General features: G+C 41.5%; 1 protein-coding gene across 2 annotated transcripts; it reads left to right on the top strand.

Moving 5' to 3' along the window:
- The first annotated feature begins 1,562 nt into the window (after nt 1-1,562).
- Nucleotides 1,563-24,671, top strand: TMEM9B (TMEM9 domain family member B). Of its 2 annotated transcripts, XM_021001904.1 has the most exons (5): nt 1,563-1,812; nt 8,815-8,906; nt 16,694-16,802; nt 18,925-19,059; nt 23,500-24,671. In XM_021001904.1, exons 1-5 carry the CDS (start codon nt 1,687-1,689, stop codon nt 23,653-23,655), a joined length of 618 nt encoding a protein of 205 aa, XP_020857563.1. In that variant the 5' UTR covers nt 1,563-1,686; the 3' UTR covers nt 23,656-24,671. The 2 variants fall into 2 exon arrangements, with proteins under 2 accessions (XP_020857563.1, XP_020857565.1); XM_021001906.2 differs by lacking the exon at nt 8,815-8,906 and having other exon boundaries at nt 1,728-1,812.
- The last annotated feature ends 1 nt before the right edge of the window (nt 24,672 follows it).

The raw sequence follows: 24,672 nt of genomic DNA, 5'->3' as shown, positions 1-24,672 counted from the left end.
GAAGAGAGAGGGAGAAGGCTAGGGGAGGGGGTCTTGCATTCTCAGGGGTCTTCACTTAGTGTTGGTACACAGGCACCACTCAAAAGCAACAGCACCAGGACCATTAACAAGAACTAATGATCCTTTGAGGAGGCTTCACTTCTGAGAGATCATCTGTCACACCATCAATTGAGGAATGGCTAAACAAGTTGTGGTATATGATTGTGATGGAATACTATTGTGCTGTAAGAAATGATGAGCAAGTGGGGGCAGCCAGATGGCACCGGTCCTGGAGTCAGGAGGACCTGTGTTCAAATCCAGCCTCAGACACATGATACTCACTAGCTGTGTGACCCTGGGCAAGTCACTTAACCCTGATTGCCTCACCAAAAAAAAGAGAAAGAAAGAGAAATGATGAGCAAGTGGACTTTAGAAAAACCTGGAAAGACTTGTATGGACTGATGCTGAGTGAAGTGAGCAGAACCAGGAGAACATTGTACATAGTAACAGCCACTTGTGAGATGACTAAGGTTGATAGACTTAGCCCTTCTCAGCAATACAGAGATCTAAGACATCTCCAGAGGTCTCGTGATGGAAAATGCTATCCATAACCAAAGAAAGAACTATGGAGTTTGAATGCAGATCGAAGCATACTATTTGCTATTTTTTTCTTCTGTTGTGTTTTGTTTCCTCTTTTTTGTGGTTCCTTCTATTGGTTCGAATTCTTCCTTACAATATGACTAACGTGAAAACATGTTTAATAGGAATGTATATGTAGAGCCTATATCAGATGGTGCACTGTCTTGGGGAGGGAAGGGGGGAGGGAGGGAGAGAAAAATTTAAAACTCAAAAGCTTTTGGAAGTGATTGTTGAAAACTAAAAATAAATAAATATATATTTTTAAAAGTGAATGTTGAAAACTATATGTGTAATTGGAAGAAATAAAATACTATTCAGTGGGGTTTGATAGAGCATGTATAAGACTTGTATAAAGTGGGGCGGCTAGGTGGTGCAGTGGCCCTGGAGTCAGGAGGACCTGAGTTCAAATGTGACCTCAGACACATGATACTAGCTGTGTGATCCTGGGCAAGTCACTTAACCCTGATTGCCCTTTTTTTTAAAAAAAAAAAAAGAAAAACTTGTTTAAAGTTACACACAGTGAAATAAGTAAGTAAAGCCAGGAGGCCATTTTATACAATAATAATATCGTGAAGACAAACAACTTGGAAAGATTGAAGAACTCTGATCAAGGTGGTTAGAGGCAGCTAGGTGGTGCAGCTAGACCTGAGTTCAAATGTAGTCTCCTCTGACCTCTGCTTCAGTTTTCTCCTCTGTAAAATGGAGACAACAAAAACTCCCGCCTCCCAGGATTGTTGGGAAGATAAAATGAGTTATTATTTGTAAGTTGTAAATCACTAAGTGAATGCCAGCTATTATTATTTCAATGCAACAACCAAGCATCATCCCAGGGGAGGAAGCACGCAGACACGCAGAGAGGTGATGGATTCGAGAAGCAGGCTCCCCGGCGCCGGGGGGAAGGAGAAGGAGGGCGGAACTGCTTTTCGCCGGCCCCTTGGCGCGCGGCAGCCGTTTCCGGGGGGAAGGCCTTCCCCGGCGGACTCGGCGAGTCCCGTGACGCGGCGGGCGAGGCGGAAGCGCCGGGAACGGAAGCGGAGCGGCGCCGAGGCCGAGCCGGACCGGGCCGAGATGGCGGCGGCCGTGGCGTCTGGGACGACGGTGTGGAGCGGCTTCCTGCGGCTCTGCTTCGTGTTTGGCCTGTCCTTCCTGGCGCTCACCGGGCTGCTGCTGGTGCAGCTGGCGAACGCGGCCAAGGTGAGCGGCCGGCGGGGCCGCCCTGGGCGGGGGGAAAGAGGAGGGACGGCCCCGCCCCCCGGGCCTGGCCCCCCGGACACCTCTGTGAGGGAGGGGTCTTACCAGGCCGCTGGGCGGGGGTGCCTGACAAGGACCTGATGGGGGTTCGGAACCGCCCGTTCAGAGGCAAGCAGTGGTGATCCTCGGAGCATCCTTTCAAGTTTTGCACCGAGGAGGAGACTGAGGCAGAGAGGGGTTAAGTGACCTGGGGTTGTGGATAAACAGCTGGATTTGGAGCCGAGTTCGAATCCTGCCTCCGCACTTCCTACTACTTGGAAGCCTGAATCCTTCTGTTAATTATCTCCTGCTTATCCTGTCCTTTTTGTTTGCTTGTTGGCTCCCTCGTTAGATTTTAAGCTCCTTGAGGGCAGCAGCACAGTCCTTGGCACACAGTGGGCTCTTAGTAAATGTTGGTTGCTTGAATGTTACTAGCTGCAGGACTCTGAGCGAGTCACTTAACTTCTCTTTTCCTCCACTTGCCTCCTCTGTAAAATGGGATCAAATGAGATATTTTAGAACGTTTGTAAACCTTGAAACGATGTAGAAATGCTAGCTGTTTATTATCATTATCGTTTTATTGTTGTTATTGTTAGTATAGTTACTCAGGATCACGCTAGTGTAACTTCAGTGTTCCTTGTAGCCGATCCCGTTTGATCAGTCAGCAAGTGTTTTATCAAGCTTGCTATGTGACAGGCACTGTGCTAGCGCTCTCTCCATTCTATTCCTGAAGCCGCTGGTCCTTACAAGACATGTCCCAGACCCCTTCAGCCCATCCCCACCCCATGCCAGGTCCTGATAAGAGCCAGCTCTGAAACCTTTGGTCCTGGATTCCCTCCCACCTTCCCTGCCCTCCAGAAAACAAGCCAGGTCCTCAATAGGACACCCATCCTATTTTCAAACCTAACAAGGAGCCCTCTTCCCCATTCCCGCCACTGACAGGTATCCCCTCCCCATTCCCACAATTCTAAACAGACAGGAGCCCCAGAAATCCTTAGTCCTGACAGAGGGCTCCCCCCCCCCCAGCGCTGACCACAAATACCAGATCCTGATAGGGTCCACCCCCTAACTCCAATAGAAGTCCTGTACTCCCTAGACTTGTTGGAGCTCTCTGAAAATCACTGATCCTGATAAGAGCCCTTCCCTTAACATATTCTGAAACATCCCTTCCTTTGACCCAAAACTATAATCCCTAGTCCTAAAAAGAAACTTCACCCCCACACCCAACAAACAAACAGCAACCTGTGATCTCGACAAAACAGTCTCCTTTAAATACCGAGTCCCTTAACACTTCCTGGCCCTTAAAGAATTCCTGTAATCCTTAGTTCTGCTAGTGTTCTATCCCACCCACTCCCACCTTCAAATGCCAGATTCCTCAGCTTCCCACTATGCCATCCCAGGTCCTGGAGTAGCCCTACCACCTGGCCAACACTGGGCCTTACAGAGACTCCCTGTAATATCTAGTCCTGACAAGAGACTTTCCCCTGTAACCTCTAGTCCTGGTAAAGCATTGCTCCAAATACCAGGTCCTGGTATTTCTGCCATCCCATCCAACACTTAAGCCCTGGCAACATTTTCCTTATGGCTCCTCCACTTGCCCCCAACCTCATAGTAAACCCCTCTAATCTCTAGGCCTCACAGAAAGTTGTACCTCGAAACTTCAGACAAGATTCCTACTTTCCCAAGCATTCAGGTCTTTACAGGAATCTTTTTCCTAAAAACACTGGGACCTGACAAGAGCCCTCTCCTAAACATTTTGGCCCTGACAGAAACTTCCTAAACACCAGGTCTTGATAAAAGAACTTCCCCCTATATTATATTGTGGCAGGAAGTCTCCTGTACTCCTTTATCCTGGTGTGACACCTTATGGGAATCCAAAATCCATGTTTCCTACAGGAGTCATTTAAGGTCTCAGACCTAACAGGAGGCTTTCACTCCCGCACTCACTTTCCCTCTTACAGCTGGACAGAACCCCCTTTCACAGTGACTTGGTCTGACTGGATCATTTTGTAATCCCTAGTCCTGAAACCTCTGAAACATGTGATCCTGATAACCCTACCCAAATACCAGGTCCTGAGAGGGACCTTACCCTCCCAAACACTGGGGCCTGACAGGAGCCTACTCCTGACAGATTTCTCCTCTTGTCCCCCCACAGGGGGGAGGGGTGTGAATATATATGTGTGTGTATGTATGTATATGTCTATATATGTATGTATATATTTGTGCGTGTATAGATAGACCCTGACAATCTTCTCCCTGCCATTATCAGGCCCTGATAGGGAGTCTTCTGTAATTCTTGGTCTTTTTTTTTTTTTTTTTGCTTTTTGGTGAGGTAATCTGGATTAAGTGACTTGCCCAGGGTCACACAACTGGTAAGCGTCAAGTGTCTGAGGTTGGATTTGAACTCAGGTCCTCTTGACTTCAAGGCTGGAGCTCTATCCACTGCGCCACCTAGCTACCCCTTGTATTTCTTAGTCTTGATAGCTGCCCCCCCCAATAAAAAACTCTGGCCATGACAAAGGGCCCCCATATCTTCACTTTGTTCAGGAGCCATCTTTACAGGATCACCCACCCAAAATAATAGCTTTTAATAGCTTTAATCTCTGGCAAAACTTTCCCTGCATCCACACCCTCCCCTCCTGACATGAAAAATATTGGGTCCTGATGGAACTTTCTTCTTGCACAGGAGAACAGCAACCCCTCCAACAGCCCTTTGGCTGTTACAGAAGCACAACACCAACACCCTCCTTCAGTTCCCCCCACCCCTACCCCCATTGGCCCTAATGAGACCTTTTAAACACTGAACTCCTCTCTCTGTAGACTCTGACTGGATTCCTTCCCCACATCTAAACACAATCCTGTCAGGGAGCCCTCCCTAAAACCTCCAATTCTAGTTCAAGCTCCTCAAACCTCTTCCTTAATTTGATTCCAGAAAACACTAAGTCTTTAATAGGGCCCTACCTTGGATACCTATTATTCTGATAATAAAAAAAGAAAACCAGACAACATTGACGGTAAGTCTCTTAGAATTCCTGGTCCTCATTGAATGATTCCCGTCTCTCCCTCCATAAAAAAAATCCTGGTCCTGATGAGATGACTGATAGACCCAACCCCCCTCCTCCCAACCTTACACACTTAAATTTGGGGAAGTTGAGACCCCTTCAGACTGGTCCAAAATACCTAATGCTGATGGGAGGAACTTCCCCCGAAATACCTAGGCCTGACAATTGGGATTCCTCACACACCTTAGAATTTGATCCTGATTAGACCCTCCTCATACCTTAAAACCTTGTCCCTGAAAGGGGCCTCTCTCCATACCCTGAGCTCTGATAGGAGGCCCCAGATGTACATACCTTTTAGACTCCTCTTACCAAACCCCTGATCCTTATAAGCCCTTTCCCAGACAAAATCCTAATAGGAACTTTCCTTCCCCGCATCCCAAGCTCTGAGAGATCTCCACATCATAAGGTATAAACTCTGGCAGGATCCCTAGACCTCCTGCTCTAAATAATGTTTGTTTTTAATATCAGGCCCACTCCCTATCCTCAGTCTTCCTCAAAACACTCCCCCCACCCTTCCTCTCTTCTCTTTCCCCTTCCCACCAAAACTCCTTAGTTGTGATAGGAAGGTTTTATAGAATCACAGAATTTTAGAACTGTAAGAGATCTTAGCCATGTAGCCTAGTCGCTGCTCTAATGTACCCAGCAAGAAGTCATCCATCTTCTGCCCCAAAACCAAAAAAAGTGGGAACCCACCTCCTCCTAGGCAGCCCATTTCTACCTTTGGACAGCTCCATTTGTTAGGAAACTTCTCCAAGTGTCAAACCTAAATTCACCTCCCTAGAACCTACCTCATGTTCTTGGTTCCGCCTTCTGGGACCAGACAGAACAAACATCATCTCTCTTCCACGTCACAGGCCTTCTGATACTTAATACCCATGTCCCCCTGGGGTATTCTCCATGCTTCACATTCTCAGTTCCTTCAGCCTCTCCCAATATTACATGGATTTATGGTTCTTTACCAACCTGGTTGCTCTCCTTTGAAAAGTTCCAGCCTATTAGTGCCCCTCTTAAATTCTGGTGCCCAGAACTGAACAAGGTGATCTGACTGGGGTGGAGTATACAAGACCTATTACTTTCTGGAAGCTCTGCCTTTCTGGAAGCATTTTTGACTGCTTACTAGTTTTGAACTTAGAGTCCACTAAACTGAACCCCTCCCCCATCTTTTTTTGATAAACTGTTGTCTTTCCACATCTCCCTTAATGTTGTACTTGTGAGAATGATTTTTTTAATCTGAGTGAGAAATTTTACATTTGTTTGTAATGAATGTCATCATATTAGATTCAACCTAATGCTCTAACCTGTCAAGATCTTTTTGGATGCTGTCATCCATTCTCCCAATTTTATGTAATCTGCAAATTGATGAGCATTCCATTTGTGCCTTTACTTGAATCATTGATAAAAATGTTAGCTCAAGGCCAAGCACAGAGACCTCCTGCTAAAGAGACAGTGAACCATTAACATCTGTTCTTGGAGTCCAGCCATTCTTCCAATTCCAAAAATCCTTCTATTCTCCTTCTCACCATCTTTTCCACAAGAAGGGTAAAAGACACTTTATTAAATGCTTTGTAAAAATCTAGGTAAACTCTAACTGTAGCATTCTTCTGATCTACTGGCTTAGAAACCTGATTGTTTTGAAAAAGGGAATGAAGTTAATGTGGGATGACCTGTCTCTGATGAAGCCACCCCAGGGCTCTTTGTAATCACCAACCCTTTGACAGATATGCACTTACCTTGATGTTAATGATCCATTCTAAAAATTTTCCAGGAATTTCTATCTGGCCTGCACTTTGTAGACTTTATTTTATTCCCTTTTTTGAAAACTGGACCAATATTTGCCCTTTTCCACTATTGTAATAACTTCTCTCAGCTTAGGAGTCTTAGTCGTTGTTCACCTAGGCCAGGTGATTTGAGTTATCAGGGGTTGCTAGATGCTTTCTTATTATCTTACTTATCTTGTTACTTATTAGTTCACTGTTAGCCATTTTGGTTTTACCTCCAGTACTAAGAGAATCTCCCTCACCTCCAAACTCCAGTTCATACATTCATATGTGTATGAAAGGAAGGTACTGTGAGAGAAAGCAGGAAGCACAAATAATGAGGTGTTTATATTTAAACCTGGAGGAAATAGAAAGTTACTGAAGATTCTTGAGTGAGAGAATGAGGTGATCACACTTCTTTTAGCTCAGGTGAGAGGTGAAGTCGTGGCCAAAACCAGGATAGTGGCTGTAAGGTGTAAGGTGGATGGAGGTAAAATCTATGGGTCATGGAAAAGGATTCTTTATAGGGAATGAGGGTGAGGGAGAGGAAAAATCAAGGAAAGGCATGTTAGAACAGGGACTTGAAAGCAAGTCTTCTACAACCAATCAGTGAGCATTTTTTAAGTGCCAGTTATGTGCCAGGCTCTGTGTGCTGGGGATACAAAAACAAAGAACGAAATGATCTCTCTTCCCAAGGAACTTATATTCAAATGGAGCAAACAGCAAGCAAATATACAGGATGTTCCAAAAGTCTTATTGCAGTTGTGCATTTTAGTAGCTTAAAATTGCCTTAAGGTTCTGGGGACATCCTGTGTAAGCATATAGAGAATAAATGCAAAGAACAAATACAAGGTAGTTTAGGAAGGGAGGAATTAGCAATTGAAGGGATCAGGATAAGGCTTCATGGAGAAAGTGGTACTTGAACTGTATCTTCAAGGAACAGAGGGATTCTGGGAAGTGGAGGTGAGGAGGGAGTCCATTCCCACCATAGGGATGGCAGGTGCAAAGGTACCAGGATATTGGTATATTGTGTGAGGAAGAGAGAAACCAGTTTGGCTGGGTTGCAGAGTGCTAGAGAGGGAGTTGATCGAAATTGATTTTAGGGTTTTTTCTACAATACCACGCTGTCTTTTGTTATGCCCCTTTGGATTCCTGGAAGAATGACCTCCATTCCCTGTTTTTCACATCTCAGGGCCTCCTCCCTCCCCAACCTCCAGTCTAAGACATTCTGACCTCTCCAGTGCTCTCACCCTAAAATTTTCTCCTCCTCCTTCTGTGGTTGAATATGTGGTTATCCCAAGTTGTACAATGCTCTCCTTTTTTCATTTTCTGGTGTTCCTCTTTCCGTCTGTCAATGCCCTCTCCATCCTCAGATTATGTACTTCTTGAGGCAGCCCATTCTATGGTTGGACAGCTCTAATTGTGAGGAAGGCTTTCATTATATGGAGCTTATAATCTTCTACCCTTGCTGTGCCTTCTTGAGCTAAGCAGAATAATTCCTCTTCCACACGACAGCATTGAAGATATTTGAAGATTGCCTTTCCAGTCTCCTAATCAACTGTAGTTTGCTTCTTGATCATCTTTTTTTTTTTTTCCAGAATTTTGACCCTAATCCTAAGAGAGTTTCTCTGACCTCCAGGCTCTGCGTCCCATATCCTTGTCCTTACACCAAATGTGGGTATGCTGGGGAGAAGTCTGATCCCTCGGGCATATAGGATTTTTATCTATATTATTTCCTTCCTGCCTGTGTATGTCATCCTTATTCACCAACATAGTTTTATTAGGCTGTCTGCTGACCTTGATGAAACAAGGAATTCACAATAAATTGGCTATAATGTGATCCATAAAAGTGGTTAAAGATTTCTAGATGCCAGATGTTTTGTAATAGCAGTTGTATTATTGTAAAAAGAGAAAAGTATCTTTTGTGTAATGCTTTTAGGTGACAACTCAAATTAAGCTCACTAGAAAATAATTGTACTTAAAAAAACCTCATTCTTAGAGTTTTAAGATTTTGGAATACTTCTTGAGTTCATTCAGCAGTAGGTACTTTGCAAAATGTGTCCTCTTAAGTATGATGCATGTTAATGTATTATATAGAAGCATTTTGGTGCATAATGCTCTGTCCTAATTACCTGTTTTGGTTGCAGAATTTTGAGGATGTCCGGTGTAAATGTATTTGTCCTCCTTATAAAGAACATTCTGGATACATTTATAACAAGAACATAACTCAGAAAGATTGGTGAGTGTTGAGCTAACTGTGAAATCTCTTTCCAAGATGGTTTTTACTGCCTTAGAATTACTAGTGTAAGTAGAATTTTTTCTTCTTTAGCAATAATTTAATCTTATCTCCCCTAGAAAATAGTCACAGTAAAATGCTGATTGGATCTGGCAATGCCTGTTGGAAGTAAATGTGATAATGTAAGCTTGTGTAGAGTGCTTTATGTATGCCTTACATACATTCTCACTTAGTCCTTTCAACATACTGGTAATCTAGGCCATACAAGTAATCTTACCACCATTTCTAAGACTCTGAGACAGTAATAACCTGCCCGTAGTCACATACTTCATGGAACTACAGCCAGAATCAAGAGCTTCTCATTCTTAATCCAGTGTTTGTTTGTTTTTTCCATCCTTCCTTCCTCCCTTTTTTCCTTCCCTCTTTCTCCCCTCCTTTGTTTTTAGTGTAGCCAAATTGAATTTACCCAAGAAGTGGGGTGCTCTGCTTGAGTGAGGCCTCCAAAATGCCTATAATCATCTTCTGTACACTTCTCTTTTGTAAAAAATTAATTTTAAACTTAAATACAAAATAAGAAAGGAGAAAAAAAGCATTGTCATGTGCACAGCAGAACATAAGAGAGGATTCAAAATGTATAGCAATAAATTTCCATTTCAAGAAAGCCTATATAATAAATACTGTACATTGCGTTCAGAGCTGTTCATCTTTTCTTTGCTTCCTTATAAATTTTCTTTTGTTCTCTGCTGTGCACTTTTTACTTTGTTCTCCCCCCCCCCCCTTTTCTTCCCCAGGGAGGCTAAAATTAAGCACAGATATACATATTATATATACATATGTATATGTGTGTATATATACACATACATATACTTAGATATTTATAATCATACTCATATAGACATACACATTCATGTGCATCTAAGTCAACCAACTCATTTCCTACACCACAGCAGTATTCCAACCTTATACTGTCTGGTTATTTAAAATAGTCTAAAACAATATCGATTAATGTGGCTGACATATAGTGTAGTTTCTCTGTTTTTCTCTTTTGATTAAATCTATTTTAGCTTTAACTTTGTCTGAGGTCGTGATTACTACCCCTGCTTTTTTTCCTAATAAATTCTATTCTTGATCTTTATTTTGTGTTTGTGTGTATCTCTTATTTTCTGTCCCTCCTGACTCTATTTTATTTCTGTTCACTACCTTGCCCTCCTCTTACTTAACCTACCCCCCCATCTCTCCCTTATCCTCTCCCCCACCCTTTCCCCTTACCCTCTTGTTTCTATCTGAATTTAGAAGATTGTTATAGCTTTCCAAATATATGTTATTCCCTTTTTATCCCATTCCCATTAATCTAGACATTCTTCTATACCTCCCCCCATCCTATTCCTTCACCTCTTATTTCTTTATAAATTTAGAAGACTTTTATGCCCTTCTAAATGTATATGTTGTTCTCTCTTTAACCCAGATCTGATGTGAGTAGGGTTTCCTCTAAAAATCCCTCCCTTTTCTCTCCTCTTCCTATCCCCTTAGTCTTTTATTTCTTTCTGAATTTGGAAGACTTTTATACTCTTCTAGATGTATGTATGTGTAGATATATATGTGTGTGTATATATATGTAATGTATACGTATATATATGTATTATCTATATTTGTCTATCTATGTATTGTCTTTAACCCATCCCTAATGAGAGCCAGAACTACTAGCCCTCCTCCTCCAACTAATTCCATTGTGTCATTTCTTCTTCTCGAATCTCATTTGTATGAGAAAATTACTCCTTTTACCTTTTCTTAAACAGTTTTACTTCTTAGAATCACATCGTACTCAGGTCTGCCCCAATCTTTCTTTTGAACTACCCAATTACTAATAACAATCTTAGACATACATTTTACATTTCCTCTTAAAAAGGAAGCAGTCTGTCCTTATTAAGTCCCTTGTAATTAGTCTTTGATGTGTACCTTATATTTCTCTTGGATCTTATATGTCAAATTTCCTATTTAGTTCAGGGTTTTTTGCAACAAAATCCTGAAAGTCTGGCAATTCATTGAATGTCCTCTTGTTTTTCATTCAGGATTATGCTTAACTTTGCTGGGTATGATATTTTTGGCCGCAACTCCAGTTCTTTTGCTCTATACACTTCTCAGTGGAGATATAAAACCTTCTTTCCTTGCCTCCCACAGTTAGCTAAGCAGCTCTTCTTGTCCTGGTTTAGGGTTCTCTACTACTTAGTAGGTTCTGATCTGCTATTCATTACTAAGTATTAGTGATTGTATAAAAACCCACCTTGAGCCTCACCCTGTCATGTAATGAATTAAAACTGGTTGTCTGGCTCTTTATGCAGAGTGATGTGAGTTTTTCTCTTTCTAGTCAATCATCCCTTTAGGCCTGGTGTTTGAATTGTGATTTTTAAAATTTTTGTTTTTAGTCACTAAGAGAATTTCAGGAAACAGAAGTACCTGGGGAAATTCTGACCTCTTATGGATAGATATAACTATGTATCTATATAACTATATATATATAAAACCATATCACTAACATTCATTTGATTTTGGAACTAAAGAAACAACAGGGAAAAGTATGGGAGATTTGGAAGCAAAGTTTTAATCTTTCTGTTAGTGTGGTGGTAGTGTGGCATGATCAAAAATGTGGGCCTGTGTTCTGCATGGAGCTCTATTACCGACCAGCTGGAGCCCTTAAGCAGGTCATGAAACCTCTCTAAGCTCTAGTTTCTTCATCTTTAAAATAAGGGAGATTGAGTTATAGTTATATCTCTTTGGTCTCTTTTAGTTCTGTCATTCTAAGATTCTCTGGGTCTTCTATAAATGTATAGTTTGGGCACCAGAAACCCTTTCAATTGAATGAAACAGACAGAATGGATAGGGCTTGGAGACAGGGATACCTGTGTTCAGATCCAGCCTCAGATCCTGTCTAGTTGTGTGACCCTGGGCAAATCATTTAACTTTCATCTCTGCGTCAGTTTCCTCAACTGTAAAATGAGGATCATAATGGCACCTACCTTCCAGAGGAAATGAGATATTTGTAAAGTGCTTAGGACAGTGCATGGTACGTAGTGCATGCTTAATAAATTCTTGTTTCTTTTCTTTTAAGTCTGTTAGCTATTTTGAATTCTGTAATATCTAGCTGTTCTTTGTATCTCCAAAATAAGCGTTTAGCTCTGTCAGATGTTTTCTAAGTAGACTTTTGTAAAGCTTCTTGTGTTCTTTCTTGTTCCATTTTTAATTGCTCCATAATACAGAATGACTTGGCTACAATTATTTAGGCTTTATGTCATACAGTAACTTTGCAATTTAAAAGAAAGCCAAAATCAATTTTTAATGTGTGCTGATAAATTATTCAGGATATAATGGGCGCTTACAATTAGTTTATTCAGACATGAAGTCCAAGTCAGTACCTATTATTTGAATGACAAATGAACTTAGCCTTCCAGTGTTTGACCCATGTCCTTTCCCTGGTTACCTTTGCTTTCAGGTTCAGATAGATTTTGAACATTGTTCAGCCCTGGTGAGGGATGCCATTGGAGAGAATCAGGAGATTTGACAGTAATCCACTGAAAAGGGTTTTTTTGTCTCTTTGACCTTGCTATGGGCTGATAGGCTTCCTTGACCCTGATTGTAAACAACTGGCTTCAGAAAATTAGGCAAGGTGTGGATGACCAAGGTGTTCCGAGACTTTGAGAGAAGAAGAAAGGTGACAGTGGGTAATACAAAGGGCGTTGGGAATGTGGTCAGAAGAACTGGATTGGAATCTCAGCTTTTTCATCTGGAAAACAGTGATCGTACTTTTGTTACCTGCCTCAGAGTTGTGAGGATCAAATATGATCATGTCATAGAATTAGGGACCTTGGAGATCACCTACTCAAGGAGTTCTTAACCTAGGGGCCATGAATTCATTTAAAAAAATATTTTGACAACTATATCTTAGTATAGTTTCTTTTGTAATCCATCTAAATCCTCTTGTATGCATTTAAAAGTTTATTCCAAGAGGAGGATGATGGGTTTCACCAGGCTGCCAGAAGAGTCTGTGGTGCAAAAAAGGTTAAAAATCCCTGATCTAGTCCAACCTTCTCATTTTACAAATCAGGACGTGGAGGCCCTGAAGGGTAAATAAAGTGACCTTTCCAAAGTCACAGCGCAGGCTTTCTGACTCCCAAGTCTGGTGTTCTTTCTGTTACATAGACTACTTCTCTCTATGGGCTTTGTAACTGAGGCATTGACAGACCGTGAGTTCTACTTAAGATATACATCTACGTGTATGCTGTGCTGTAGTAAATGAGAAGATCCGAGGCATGCCATACCTTTATGTAGCATTGAAGATCTGCAAAGCAAGTATTTACTTCACAGTAGTGCTTTCGGGTAGGCATTGCAAGTGCTATTCATTCTGTTTTACAGATGAAGAAACTGAGACTGAGGGCTTGAAGTGACTGGCCCATGTTCACATAGGGTCTGAGGCAGGATTTGAACTCTGGTCTCCTGCCTCCGAGTTCTGTGCTCTTTTTACTATGTCAGGCTGCTTCCTCCTGCTGGGCTCTTCAGTGTAGCATCTGTATTCACCAGCTTGTGGCCAAGAGTTCATGTAGTTTGGCTCCACAGGGCAATGTGGGATGAGAGTGTCGGGACAGAAGTCCTTCAGTGGTCAGACTGTTTCTTGTCAACTGTGCTGTAGCTATCAAAGTTAGGTCACCCTGAGGATGACATTTGCTTGTTGTTTCCTGGGTTTCATGTTTTGTTATTAGATTTATTCATCCTTTATGTTCTTTGTGAAATAGTAAATATTTGTTTCAGTAAAGTTGTGTAAATTCTGTTTTGTGTCTAGTTGTCTCAAAGCCAGTGTCTTCCTCCTCCTAACACTAGGTGGCATGGTTGTTTATGTCTGTAAGGTGTTCTTGGGCCTAGTTGAGAGCAAAGCCAAGTTCTGTTCTAGAAATGCCACTAAGGCCATGCATGGCCCTGTCTCCTGCTATCAAGAAGTCAAACACTTACTGAGTGCCAATCACCACTCAGCCCCTCTGACCTTCTGCTGGGTTTTCAGTGCCTTTGTATTGCTGCCCTCCATTTCTTTTTCAGGAGGCATACTCATCTCACACTTTGGGGAGAGTGACTGTGGTTCCTAAGGCCACAAGCAAAGACACTGAATAGGAGAGCCATTGCTTTTCCTGATTGGGGGGGAAAAGAGTTAGTACAGGGTTCTTCCTATCAATGTCTATTGAATAGAATTATCCTCTGTACTTCCTGGTATGTCACTTGTTAGAGAAACAGCTCCTACAAGACAGACAGATTCTCTCTTCAACTTTGTGTGATGTAATTCATATCACTTGTCATGGTGTCTAAATTATTATATCATATTTGAACTTTAATGTTGTGCAAAGTAAATAGAGCAAAGGTAAGTCTTAGAAATACCTTAGCATCGAATCCGGCCTCAGACCAAACACTTGACACTTACTAGCTTGCCAAATACATCTCCTCCCTAGCCTGCTTCTATTCAAAATGCTACTGAAAGATTCTGTATCTTCCCGATATTCTTTGTTGAAAGATACTATGCATTCTCTTAGGTAGAGTGGGGAGGAGGTGAAGCTTAAAACTGCAAGCTTTGTCAGTAACAGAAGTTTTTGTAGGACTGGAGTGATTGTCCTTTAATGTGAGAATTGGCTTGTGATAGTATTCACCATTTCTGTAGTGTTTTGAGGTCGGTAATGCAAGTATTTTTATCCCTATTTTGCGGAGGAGAGCTGAGATTTAAACCGTTTATCGATTCACCCAAAACCACAACTAGCAAGTATCCAAGCGGAGATTTGAGTCCAGGCTCTTTAGACTTCCAGGAGTAGTGTTTTTACTTTCATACCATGCTCCCTCTAAAAAGAAATGTAAAGTAAAGATAAATTGTGTTGGCTGTTATAGCCTCTCTCTCTCTCTCTCTCTCTCTCTCTCTCTCTCTCTCTCTCTCTCTCTCTCTCTCTCTCTCTCTCTGTCTCTCCTTCCCTGTTCCTTAGTTGGCTGGAAGCTTCTTAAGGGAACGTCTTCCGTCTTTTTATCTGCCTCCTCTAGGGCAGTCAGATGTGTAGTAGGCACTTACTTAAATCCTTATTGAATGGGGCTGAGAGGAGTTGCTCTGCCATTTGTCAGCCTTATGAGTTTGGAAAAGGGTTGCTATCTCCGGTCTTCATCCTTAATGTAGGAAGAATTCCTCCTGAATGGTTAGGAGGCCAAAATGGATACAAACTGTACAGTGCTAAACAATATAAAGTGTTATAGTTACAATGAGGAGTATTAAGCACATTTCTGTAGTGTTTTCAGCGTTTCTCTTCTTTTATCACAACAACTAGTAGTATAACCATTACTGCTGCCATTTTCCAGTTGAAGAAATTGAGACTCAGAAACCTGAAGTGACCTCCCCAGGGTTCTGTAGCTAGTTAATTTTGGTGCCAGGACTCAAATCCAGGTCTTTTGTTATGAGAGAGAGGGAGGATGGAAAATTCTGGGCAGCTGGGGTGAGGTCAGCATGTGAACATAAGAGAGAAGGTCCCAGAAATAAGTGGGAGGTGCCAGAGACAGACTCTGCTGACTGTGCAGCACAGCCACCCCCAGTCCACCTTTGGGACACTTAATAAATTGTAGCTGAAGGAGAGAAATTATTCAGATATTTCCTAGAATTATCTCCTCCCTAAGAAGATATTCTTTGATAGGCTTTTTTTTTTCCATGTTGATTCTCCAGACACCTAGGAGGGTTAACAATATCAGAAGGCATTCTATTTGAGAAGCAGATTTTGATGATTTAGGCATCTTTTAGAAGAGAACACAATCAATGCTCTTGGAAGCATTTCCTGTGGATCACTTTAAAGCATATTCATTGGCTGACTGAATGAATAAAACAAATTTAGTGCCTCTCAAGTCACACGTGGCACTGTGCTAAGCTCAAGAAGCTTACATTCTAAAAGGGAAAGATAGCACATGTAGAGGAAGAGTAACCATGGAAGGGAGCTCTATTCTGGGGAGGTGGCTGGATGAGAGAGGAAGCTGAAGCGTGGCCTGCTCAGTGGCTGAGGCCAGAATCAGTGGGCTAAGTGGGTCAGTTAGTTGGATAGTGCTCTAGAATGGGAGTTCCAAAGACGAGTGGACTGACTTACCCAGGAACTGGGGCCAGGTATTGAGGTCCAGGACTCAGGTGCCACATGGAGGCATCCAGTGAGTAACAGCAGCAGGCAGATGGCGAGATTACCCCAGCAAATGGCTGTGTGGGATGTAAAGCTAAAGCAAAACCAAACAAGAGCAAAAAAAGAAACTTTTTAAAGATAACTGAGCCCAAATATGACGGTGCTGATAATGACTTAACAGTTCTTATAAGAGTCAATACTCATTCGTACAACAGGCAGTAATTGAGCTAAATGACCTCTAAGGTCCATCCCTTCCAGCCCTGAGTTTCTGTGATTAGCTGTTCACACTTGGGCTTTGTAAGATGCGTTAGTACCTGGTAAAGGACAACTTAATTCAGCTCTATCCCTCCTGTGTAATGAATTGTTAATTTTACTGCAGTGATAGCTCTGAACTCTTCTTGGAGAAGAGATTATTTTTGTCTTACCTTATTGGTATCCTTATTGAAGGGGGAATTGGATTTAATGACCCCTGAGATTTCTAGGATTCTATGATGTATTCATAGAACTTCTCTGATTAGGGCTTTTTCTTTATTTTGAATTTCAGATAGAGTTTTGCTTCTGAATAACATAGCTAGTTAAACCAATTTTAAACATCATTTTAATTTTCTTAATTTCTTTTTTCAGTAATTGCCTGCATGTTGTACAACCCATGCCAGTCCCGGGACCTGATGTGGAAGCCTACTGCCTTCGTTGTGAGTGCAAATATGAAGAAAGAAGTTCTGTCACAATCAAAGTAAGTTTCCGTTTCTACTGTTCGGAAAAGCAACAGAGAGGCTTCCTAAGAGCAGTCTGATAACAGGCAATGGTTGTGGAGTAAAGCCAGAGACTCTGGGCTCCAGTCCTGGCTCTGCTCCTTCTCAGCTGCATGACCGAGGGCAGGTCCCATCTCCTCTGGGCCCTCAGCGTCCTCACTGTAATAGGGAAATGATAACTGTGCCTTTTCCTACATCACAAGGCTATTTTAAGAATCAAGTGCGATGTCAGTAAAAGCATGTTGAAAATTGTAAGATACAGTACCAGCATTAGGTATTGTTATTAATGTTAGGGCCTCTTGGTTTCTGCCTAAAACAGAAACTTGGGAATTTTAACTTCCATACCTAACATCTGACTAGTCACTTAGCTCTCACCATTCCCTTAGCAACTAAATTGAGACTAGCCTGCTACCTGTGCACCTTAGGAGATACTTTGTGGATTAATTAGCTAATGTTACAAGAATGTGTGAGGTACCATTAATTTCTTGTGGAGAAAGTGTATAATTAGCACATTTCAGAAAGCTGATGTATGTCATTTCAGTTCTTTTATATGGCCATGAATTCTATGAACTGTAATTAAATTCCCTTCCTTTCTTTCTTCCCTCCCTCAAAGCCGAATAATATAACCAAAACTAAAACATTTGACTTAGTTTTTTCTGGGTTTAGATACATATTTTATGCTGATAGGTTTACTAAGGAGCTCTCTCTAGTTTGACCACCTTTGCTAGATCTTAAGGTTTTATTTTCCTTACTTTTTTAAACTATAAGGTCTTCTCTCTGGTGACCTAGAGTCACTCCTAGAGTCACTCTCACCCAAATTCACTACTGGGTGTTTTGCCTAGCCCTCTGTCCTCTGTTGTTTACCTATATTACTTAATGCCTGTCAGTGTTTAGTATAGTGCCTTTCTCCATAAAAGCCCTGCATTGTTGCTTCAGAATGATATGGAGGTTACCTTGATTCTTGAAGGCTTCACAAATAGCATAAGCTGTGGTAGGCCTATTAAGCTGGAAAGTCTAAAGAGAGAGACCAGTGACAGACTGTATTTTGTTTTCCATGGACCAGCCTTGCTAACTTACTAATTTGGCCAAAGAGTGATCAAGTTTGTGGCCACAGCAACTCTTCAAAATCATCTCCTAGAAGGTTGGCTATCTGTGTTGATAGAAGGAGAAATCACAGATCCTGGAAGAGTGAAATACAGAAATAACCCCTTACCCCACTAGGATAGTTGAAGTCCCTCCCCAGGCAGAGGCAACATGTGTGGTCCTGGGTTGCCATCTTCTACCGAGAGCTGCCTTAGGAAACCTTCCCCATTGGATGGGATGCAGAGTTCCCACTGACTCAACTTACACAGCAATCCATTGTACTCTATAGAAACCAATTCACACTGGGAGAATGTGGCTCAAGGCTCCCAGAATTCTCTTGTATCTGGATTTTTCCATATCATTATGAGAGTGGCAACTCATATTTATCTAGTGTTTTATAGATTAATGCATGCAGTCCCCACAGCAGTCATAAGATCAGTCCTGCATATATTGTTTGACTGAGCCTCTGAAGCTATGTGGCTTGCCCAGGATCCCTGAGCACCGGTACATGTTATAGCTCTGACGTAAGTCCGTGTTTCCCACTTCCATATCCAGTACTGTTTTTCATTGTACCCAACTGCATCTTTTCCAGGCTGCACTAACTATTAAAATTGGGAGAGTTTCATTTTGTATAAGACCTAATAATATTGACCTTTAACTTTGAGACATGAAACCAGTGATGTTTGTGTGTAGGTTTAAAAAAAAAAGAGTTATTTCATTGGCAACTGGAATGAACAGTAGGGGTGTGTGTGATGTTTGGAGTCCTTGAGAAACAGTTGCTGTGCATGGAGGAAATGGTTTCTTCTCTTCTTTCCCTTCAGTTGATACTTTGTGAAGAATTTTGTTTCTTACTTTAGAATTTTGTTGAGTTAGAGGACCTTCTCAAGATTGATTAGATCCCAGTGTTACTGATAGGGTTGGTACATGGATCTTCACAGCCACATTTTCACTGACTTTGTTGATATATAAAAGTGTTTTTTGGTTTCTCAGAGATGTGATATATTTTCTGTTTACCTTCAGATTACAATTATAATTTATCTGTCTATTCTGGGCCTGCTTCTTCTGTACATGGTATACCTTACATTTGTTGAGCCTATCTTGAAGAGGCGTCTCTTTGGACACTCCCAATTGATACAGAGTGATGATGATGTTGGGGTAAGTTAATAGTCTCACTGAATTTTCCATGTTCTGCTTGATATTTGCTGCCAAATGATTGAAAACAAATATATTTATGTAATATGATTAATGCAGTATAACATGTTAGGACCAAGATAATCATGAAGCATTTGTTAAACACTTATTATGGCTTAGGAACTATGCTAAGGACTGGGGGCTTAATTTGTACATTGTGTCTAAAGCTTCGGCTGTCATGTTTTTTCCTGAGAAAGTTGTTCTGTCCAAGGAGGTATCTGGGTGTGAGATTATCTGTTTTTGCTGCTTTTAAGACAGATGAACAGGTTGCAGATCTCTGCCCCCTTTCTTGTCAGCTGAGCCAAGGGCGCATTCATCATTCTTCTCATTTCTATTGAAAAAGATGTCTGACAGCGAGTTGGTGGGCTAACACGCCAAATTAGGGACGTTTTTGAACATGGCTAATATGAGAAGTTGTTTTGCTTGACTATACTCATTTATTACAAGGCTTTTATGTTTCATTCCCTTTTTTTCCAAGTGGGGAGAGGAGGTAGGAGGGATGAAAAGAAATGCTTGATAATTGGGGGAGAAATACCAACAATAAAAATGTTTTTAAAAAGGAAAGATACCCGAGGTGCTTCTTTCCTCTTCTTCCTTGCCTGCCCCCCACCCCCAACTCCAGCCCTTCCACTTAGCATCGCCTGCTCTTTCAGAAGGCACCAAGATGTTTTTGTGAAGCCGTCTGTTATGCCGTAAAGAGATTGTTTTCTGAAGAAGGGCATCTTTGTGATTGAGGATCATGACTCCATGTTGCATTAGAGCTCTGGAGTCTGCCTTTTGATTTCAAACCCACCATGAATGTCCGTTGTTAACACTTGAACATGTCAAGATAGGGGCTCATCTCCCTTGTGTTAGGCTTTTTGCAAGAATCTGAATTGCAGGCTGATAGTTACCTCCTGCCTTAGCATCTCTGCTTCTAGAAGTTAAGAAATACTAGAAGTTCTATATTCTTAATTGCCTTTCTAAAAAGAAAAAAATCACTTAGTTGGTTACTTTGTATTGACCAACCTCTCTGAAGCTAGGTAAGCTTGTAGTCAGCAGGCATAGAGTGTGTTCCCTGGCGTGGAGTGCGTTTCGAAGCCTTTCCAGCTTGATAGAAGCTGCACTGCTTCTGTTGGCCTGGCTCCCAAGATCCCTGAGCTACTTCTGTACTTGATAAACCAGAAGAGTAGGATTTGTGTGGAGACTATGGCTATGAGACTTTTTAAAACAGCCTTAGTTCTAAAACTCAGCATTTCTATGTATGTATGTGTACCTTGTTTTAAAAGTCTTAATTTAAAAATATTTAATTGACTCAAACTCGGATTTCCATCCAAACCTTTTTTTAAAAAATTAGCAATATCAGAGCAGGGTATAAGTCTGACACTGAAGGTTGGGAAGCTCTGAGCAGGCGGTTAGTCTGTTTACTGTATCATATAACCATGACACATCATCAGTATTACCAAAGCATTACGTTAAAGCATGTTTTGTATTTATTGTAATTTTATCAGGTATAAAAGGAACAGGCTTATAAGAAGAGTGAATTTCTGTTTGTGTTCCACAGGCATCTATGGCTTTAAGCAACCAGTTCAGTCTTGTTCTGGTAGTTGGAGAAAGGCTAAAAGGATTACCTAGTTTGTTTTGTTCTGTAGAATTTGTTCCTTTAGAAAATTTTCCCTTATCTTGATAAGTTGTTTGGGATAGAAGCTGAGAGGTCCTCTGCCTCTGATAGCGTGCATATGCCCCTTCCTCCTACCTGTATTTATATTTAAACAAGCCCAAGTAATAGTATTTTATATACAGAGTTTTTTCTTCAGATTATTGCTGTGACCTTTGAGTATCCATTTATCCATGAACACAGTTGTTGTGTTTGGGATAGAGATGACACTGGTGGAAAGCAGGGGGGCCCAAGTTTTAGTGTCTGGACTTTAACACGCTCTGTAAGATGGGGCTAATTAGACTCTTTGGGACCTTAAGAGGACAGGAACCAGTGCTGTGTTCTACTTATTGTTGTATTCCCTAGCACCTACCAGAAAGCTCTGCACATTATATGAACAAGGAAGATAACTCCCATTTATGAAGGGCTTTGCAAGGCACTTTCCTTACTCCTCTCTGGGGTAGGGAGTACATGTATTTTATGAATGAGGAAACTGCCGCTCAGCAAGGTCCCCAGTACCCAGGGTCACCCAGCTGGTCTGTGTCAGAGCCAGGAAGTGTGCCTTGTATTTTTTTCATTATACAATGCTGTCTTAGAGAATGAATTAAATCATAGTTCAGTTCATTTATTAAGTTCCTGTGTCCTACATACTGGGAATACAAAGCCTGCAGAGAGCTTACATTCTTTTGGAGGACAGGGGCAGGGAGAGAATATAACTTTTAAAGAGAGAAGGTATAATTGTTTCTGTGAAAACAAATTGTTAGGGTGATGGTGCTAGAGGGAGTTGTTAGTTTCATAGGAGGAATGTCATTGTAGTTGTTATCATCATTATCATCACCAACATTTATGTAGTGCTTTAAGCTTTGTAAAACACTTTACATAGATTAGCTCATTTTATTCTCCCAGTGAAATGGGTGCTATTATCATCATTTAATAGGAAACTGAAGTAGACTGAGGTGAAGTGATTTGCCCAGGGTCACACAGCTAGTAGGTGCCTGAAGCAGGATTTGAACCTAGACCTTCCTAACTCCACATCCAACATTATCTGCTGTCCCTTCATTTCCATAGGGCTTTATTTCACAGTTATACAGTGGGGTTTGATTACAGTGTATTAACAATGATATTTTCTACAGTGAGGCAGCATTATATGAAAATATGCATATAGTGAAGGAAGATTTATGAGGGCTTTCCCGGGGCCATGGGGAAGGAGCTGTTGTTGAAAATGCTCTGATGGGGGCAGGTAGGTGGCGCAGTGGATAGAGCACCGACCCTGAAGTCAGGAGTACCTGAGTTCACATCCAGCCTCAGACACATAACACTTACTAGCTGTGTGACCCTGGGCAAGTCACTTAACCCCAATTGCCTCACCAAAAAAAAAGAAAAGAAAAGAAAATTCTCTGATGTTTTTGACTTTTTTTTTTGGTGAGGCAGTTGGGGTTAAGTGACTTGCCCAGAGTCACACAGCTAGTACTCATGGTGTTTGTGTCTGAGGCCGCATTTGAACTCAGATCCTCCTGACTCCAAGGCCAGTGCTGTATCCACTATGTCACCTAGCTGCTCCCTGTTTTTGACATTTTAAAAGAACATGCCATGTTATTAAAACAAGTTCAGGCATCATATATACTTTGTTGTATAATTTTTTGCACACCACTCATAGTCAGGATATGTGTAATAATACTTGGGATTTTTCAAATAAACTTAGAAGAATAATTGTCTTTTTTGTCTGATGTCTAAAGATTGGTTCAGGGAGAGGCATGACTTGTGATTGGATTTTATGTCAGGGCTGAGCTCTTGAGAAAGGGATCCGGGAATGGCCAAACACAAAGCAGTCAATGGCTAGTGAAGGCTTTTGTCATTGGCAGCTGTGTTTATGTTTTATTTTTAGAGCATTTAACAGTTATTTCCAGTGTAATGACTATAAACACCCTGTTGTGTTGGTTTACTTTGGCTTTTCCACCTAGAAACCTTGTGTAGCACCTCAGCCCTCAATCATCACGAATGCAACTGGGTGTTTGGCAATATCTCAGTCTGTTCTGCAGGGAATATAAATTAATCAGGTGACACTCTTGGTAAAAATTGAGGCAAATCCCTGTCCTGCATTCCTTTTGAAATTGAAGACTTCTGTTGTAAAGATGGCCAACTTCTGAAGTAGGAAGGGCTTTAAGATTTTGCTGTTATAGAACTAGTTCACCTGGTGGAAAAATAAAGAATAAACACAGATAAGGCATGCCAAATTATTTCCCTGGGCAAATACAATTCCTGGCTTCCACTTGACCAAGTCTGAAGAGGTTGAGATGTGGGTTAAGGCCCTACCTTTATCACAGAACCGCTGTATAATAACAGACAAGCCACTGCATTTCTCTATTCCTTAGTTTCTACAGCAGCAAGATGAGGATGATGCTGATGCGAGCACGGGCATCAATACGTGAATGTCTTAACCTCTTTTCTTGAGAGAATTCTTTCTGCTGTTACCCTGGGAAACGGGACCTCCCAGAGCTCCTATTCTTCACCAGTCACCTGCTACCATAACTGACCTTCTCCTTCTGGTGTGAAAACAGTATGGGGACCCTTGATTCTTACTTGTGAGTTCTATACAGGTTCATATGTGGTGATGTTAAAACTCTTTGTAGGACAGACACAGTGTTGATTGAGAGTCTCATGGCCTGCCTGGATCTATGAGTGTGTATAGCATTCGGTTCCCTTCATTCATATGTTTCCACCACTGGCTGATTCCTCCTTTTCCCTCTTTTTCATTCCTGGACTTGTAGGATCACCAACCCTTTGCAAATGCCCACGATGTACTAGCCCGATCCCGCAGCCGGGCTAACGTGCTCAACAAAGTGGAATATGCGCAGCAGCGTTGGAAGCTTCAAGTACAAGAGCAGAGGAAATCTGTGTTTGACCGGCATGTGGTCCTCAGTTAATCAGGAACCCAGTGCCAAGGTGACTGGAAGGGAGGAAGGAAGTGGGCTGCGGGAAAAACTGCTCATGTCTTCCTGATTTTTTAAACCACTGCTGAGAGATTTCACCAAACTTGTTGGATAGTTCAAAACTGGAAGCAGAAAAAAAGCTTTTTTTAATTTAAAAAATAAAAAGTATTAACTGGAAAATGTTAAAAGCACATGTCTCAGAAGCCAAAAAGCCACAAACAGTTCTTTCTGGCTTTTTCTAATGAAGCTAAATCTACCTATGAATTATCTTGAGATTCTTTCTCTCTGGCAAACATTCATTTCTTTCTGCATTCTTCCTTACCGTAATTCTAACATATTTTTCAAGACAACTTTCACACTCTTCGTGTTTAGGGGGAGGGAAACACAACTTTCACAAGACACTTTATTCCATGGACTTTTGTAAATAGATGTTTCCTATTGTATTTTTGTGCTTGGCCTCATTTTCAGTGGAGTCAGCTTCTGCTGGAAATGCTGACTTGCTCAGTTGATTTTTAGCACTGATAGTGTCCTAAGCAGATGATTGGCTCTTGGCAACACTTAGTACATCGACTGTGAAATATTACTGACAGAAATGCAGATTAACTTCGGTACTGTGATGTAGATAAAACTCTCCAGTCTCATGCAGAGCCTTCTGGTTTGGAATGGCGCTTTGCTAGGTTTCTCAGTGACTGAACAAATGGTGTTGGTGTATGTGGTCCTTCTTAACCTCTTCTCATGGCCTTAGGGATAAGCCTCAAGATGTGGAAACCATGTGATAAAGAAACCCATCTCTAATGTTAAGCCTATCTGAATTGGTGGCTTACATACATTCTTCAGCATTTCCAGTCATCCTAAAAGGTGGCTGGTGGGCTTTGATATGTATGTCTCTAAACTGTAACTAAGGTCCTGGACTCCACACTTTGAGAGCTGTAACAGTTATTAGATAACTGGCTCTTTACTTTCTACATCCTCTTTGGAATGTAACAATAAAAATTAATTTTTGAAAAACCC

This window comes from Phascolarctos cinereus, unplaced genomic scaffold, assembly GCF_003287225.1.
Source record: "Phascolarctos cinereus isolate Bilbo 61053 unplaced genomic scaffold, phaCin_HiC Scaffold_9;HRSCAF=440, whole genome shotgun sequence".
Lineage (NCBI taxonomy): Eukaryota > Metazoa > Chordata > Mammalia > Diprotodontia > Phascolarctidae > Phascolarctos > Phascolarctos cinereus.
Note: the sequence above shows the minus strand (reverse complement) of the source record. Positions and strands in the feature narration are given on the sequence as shown.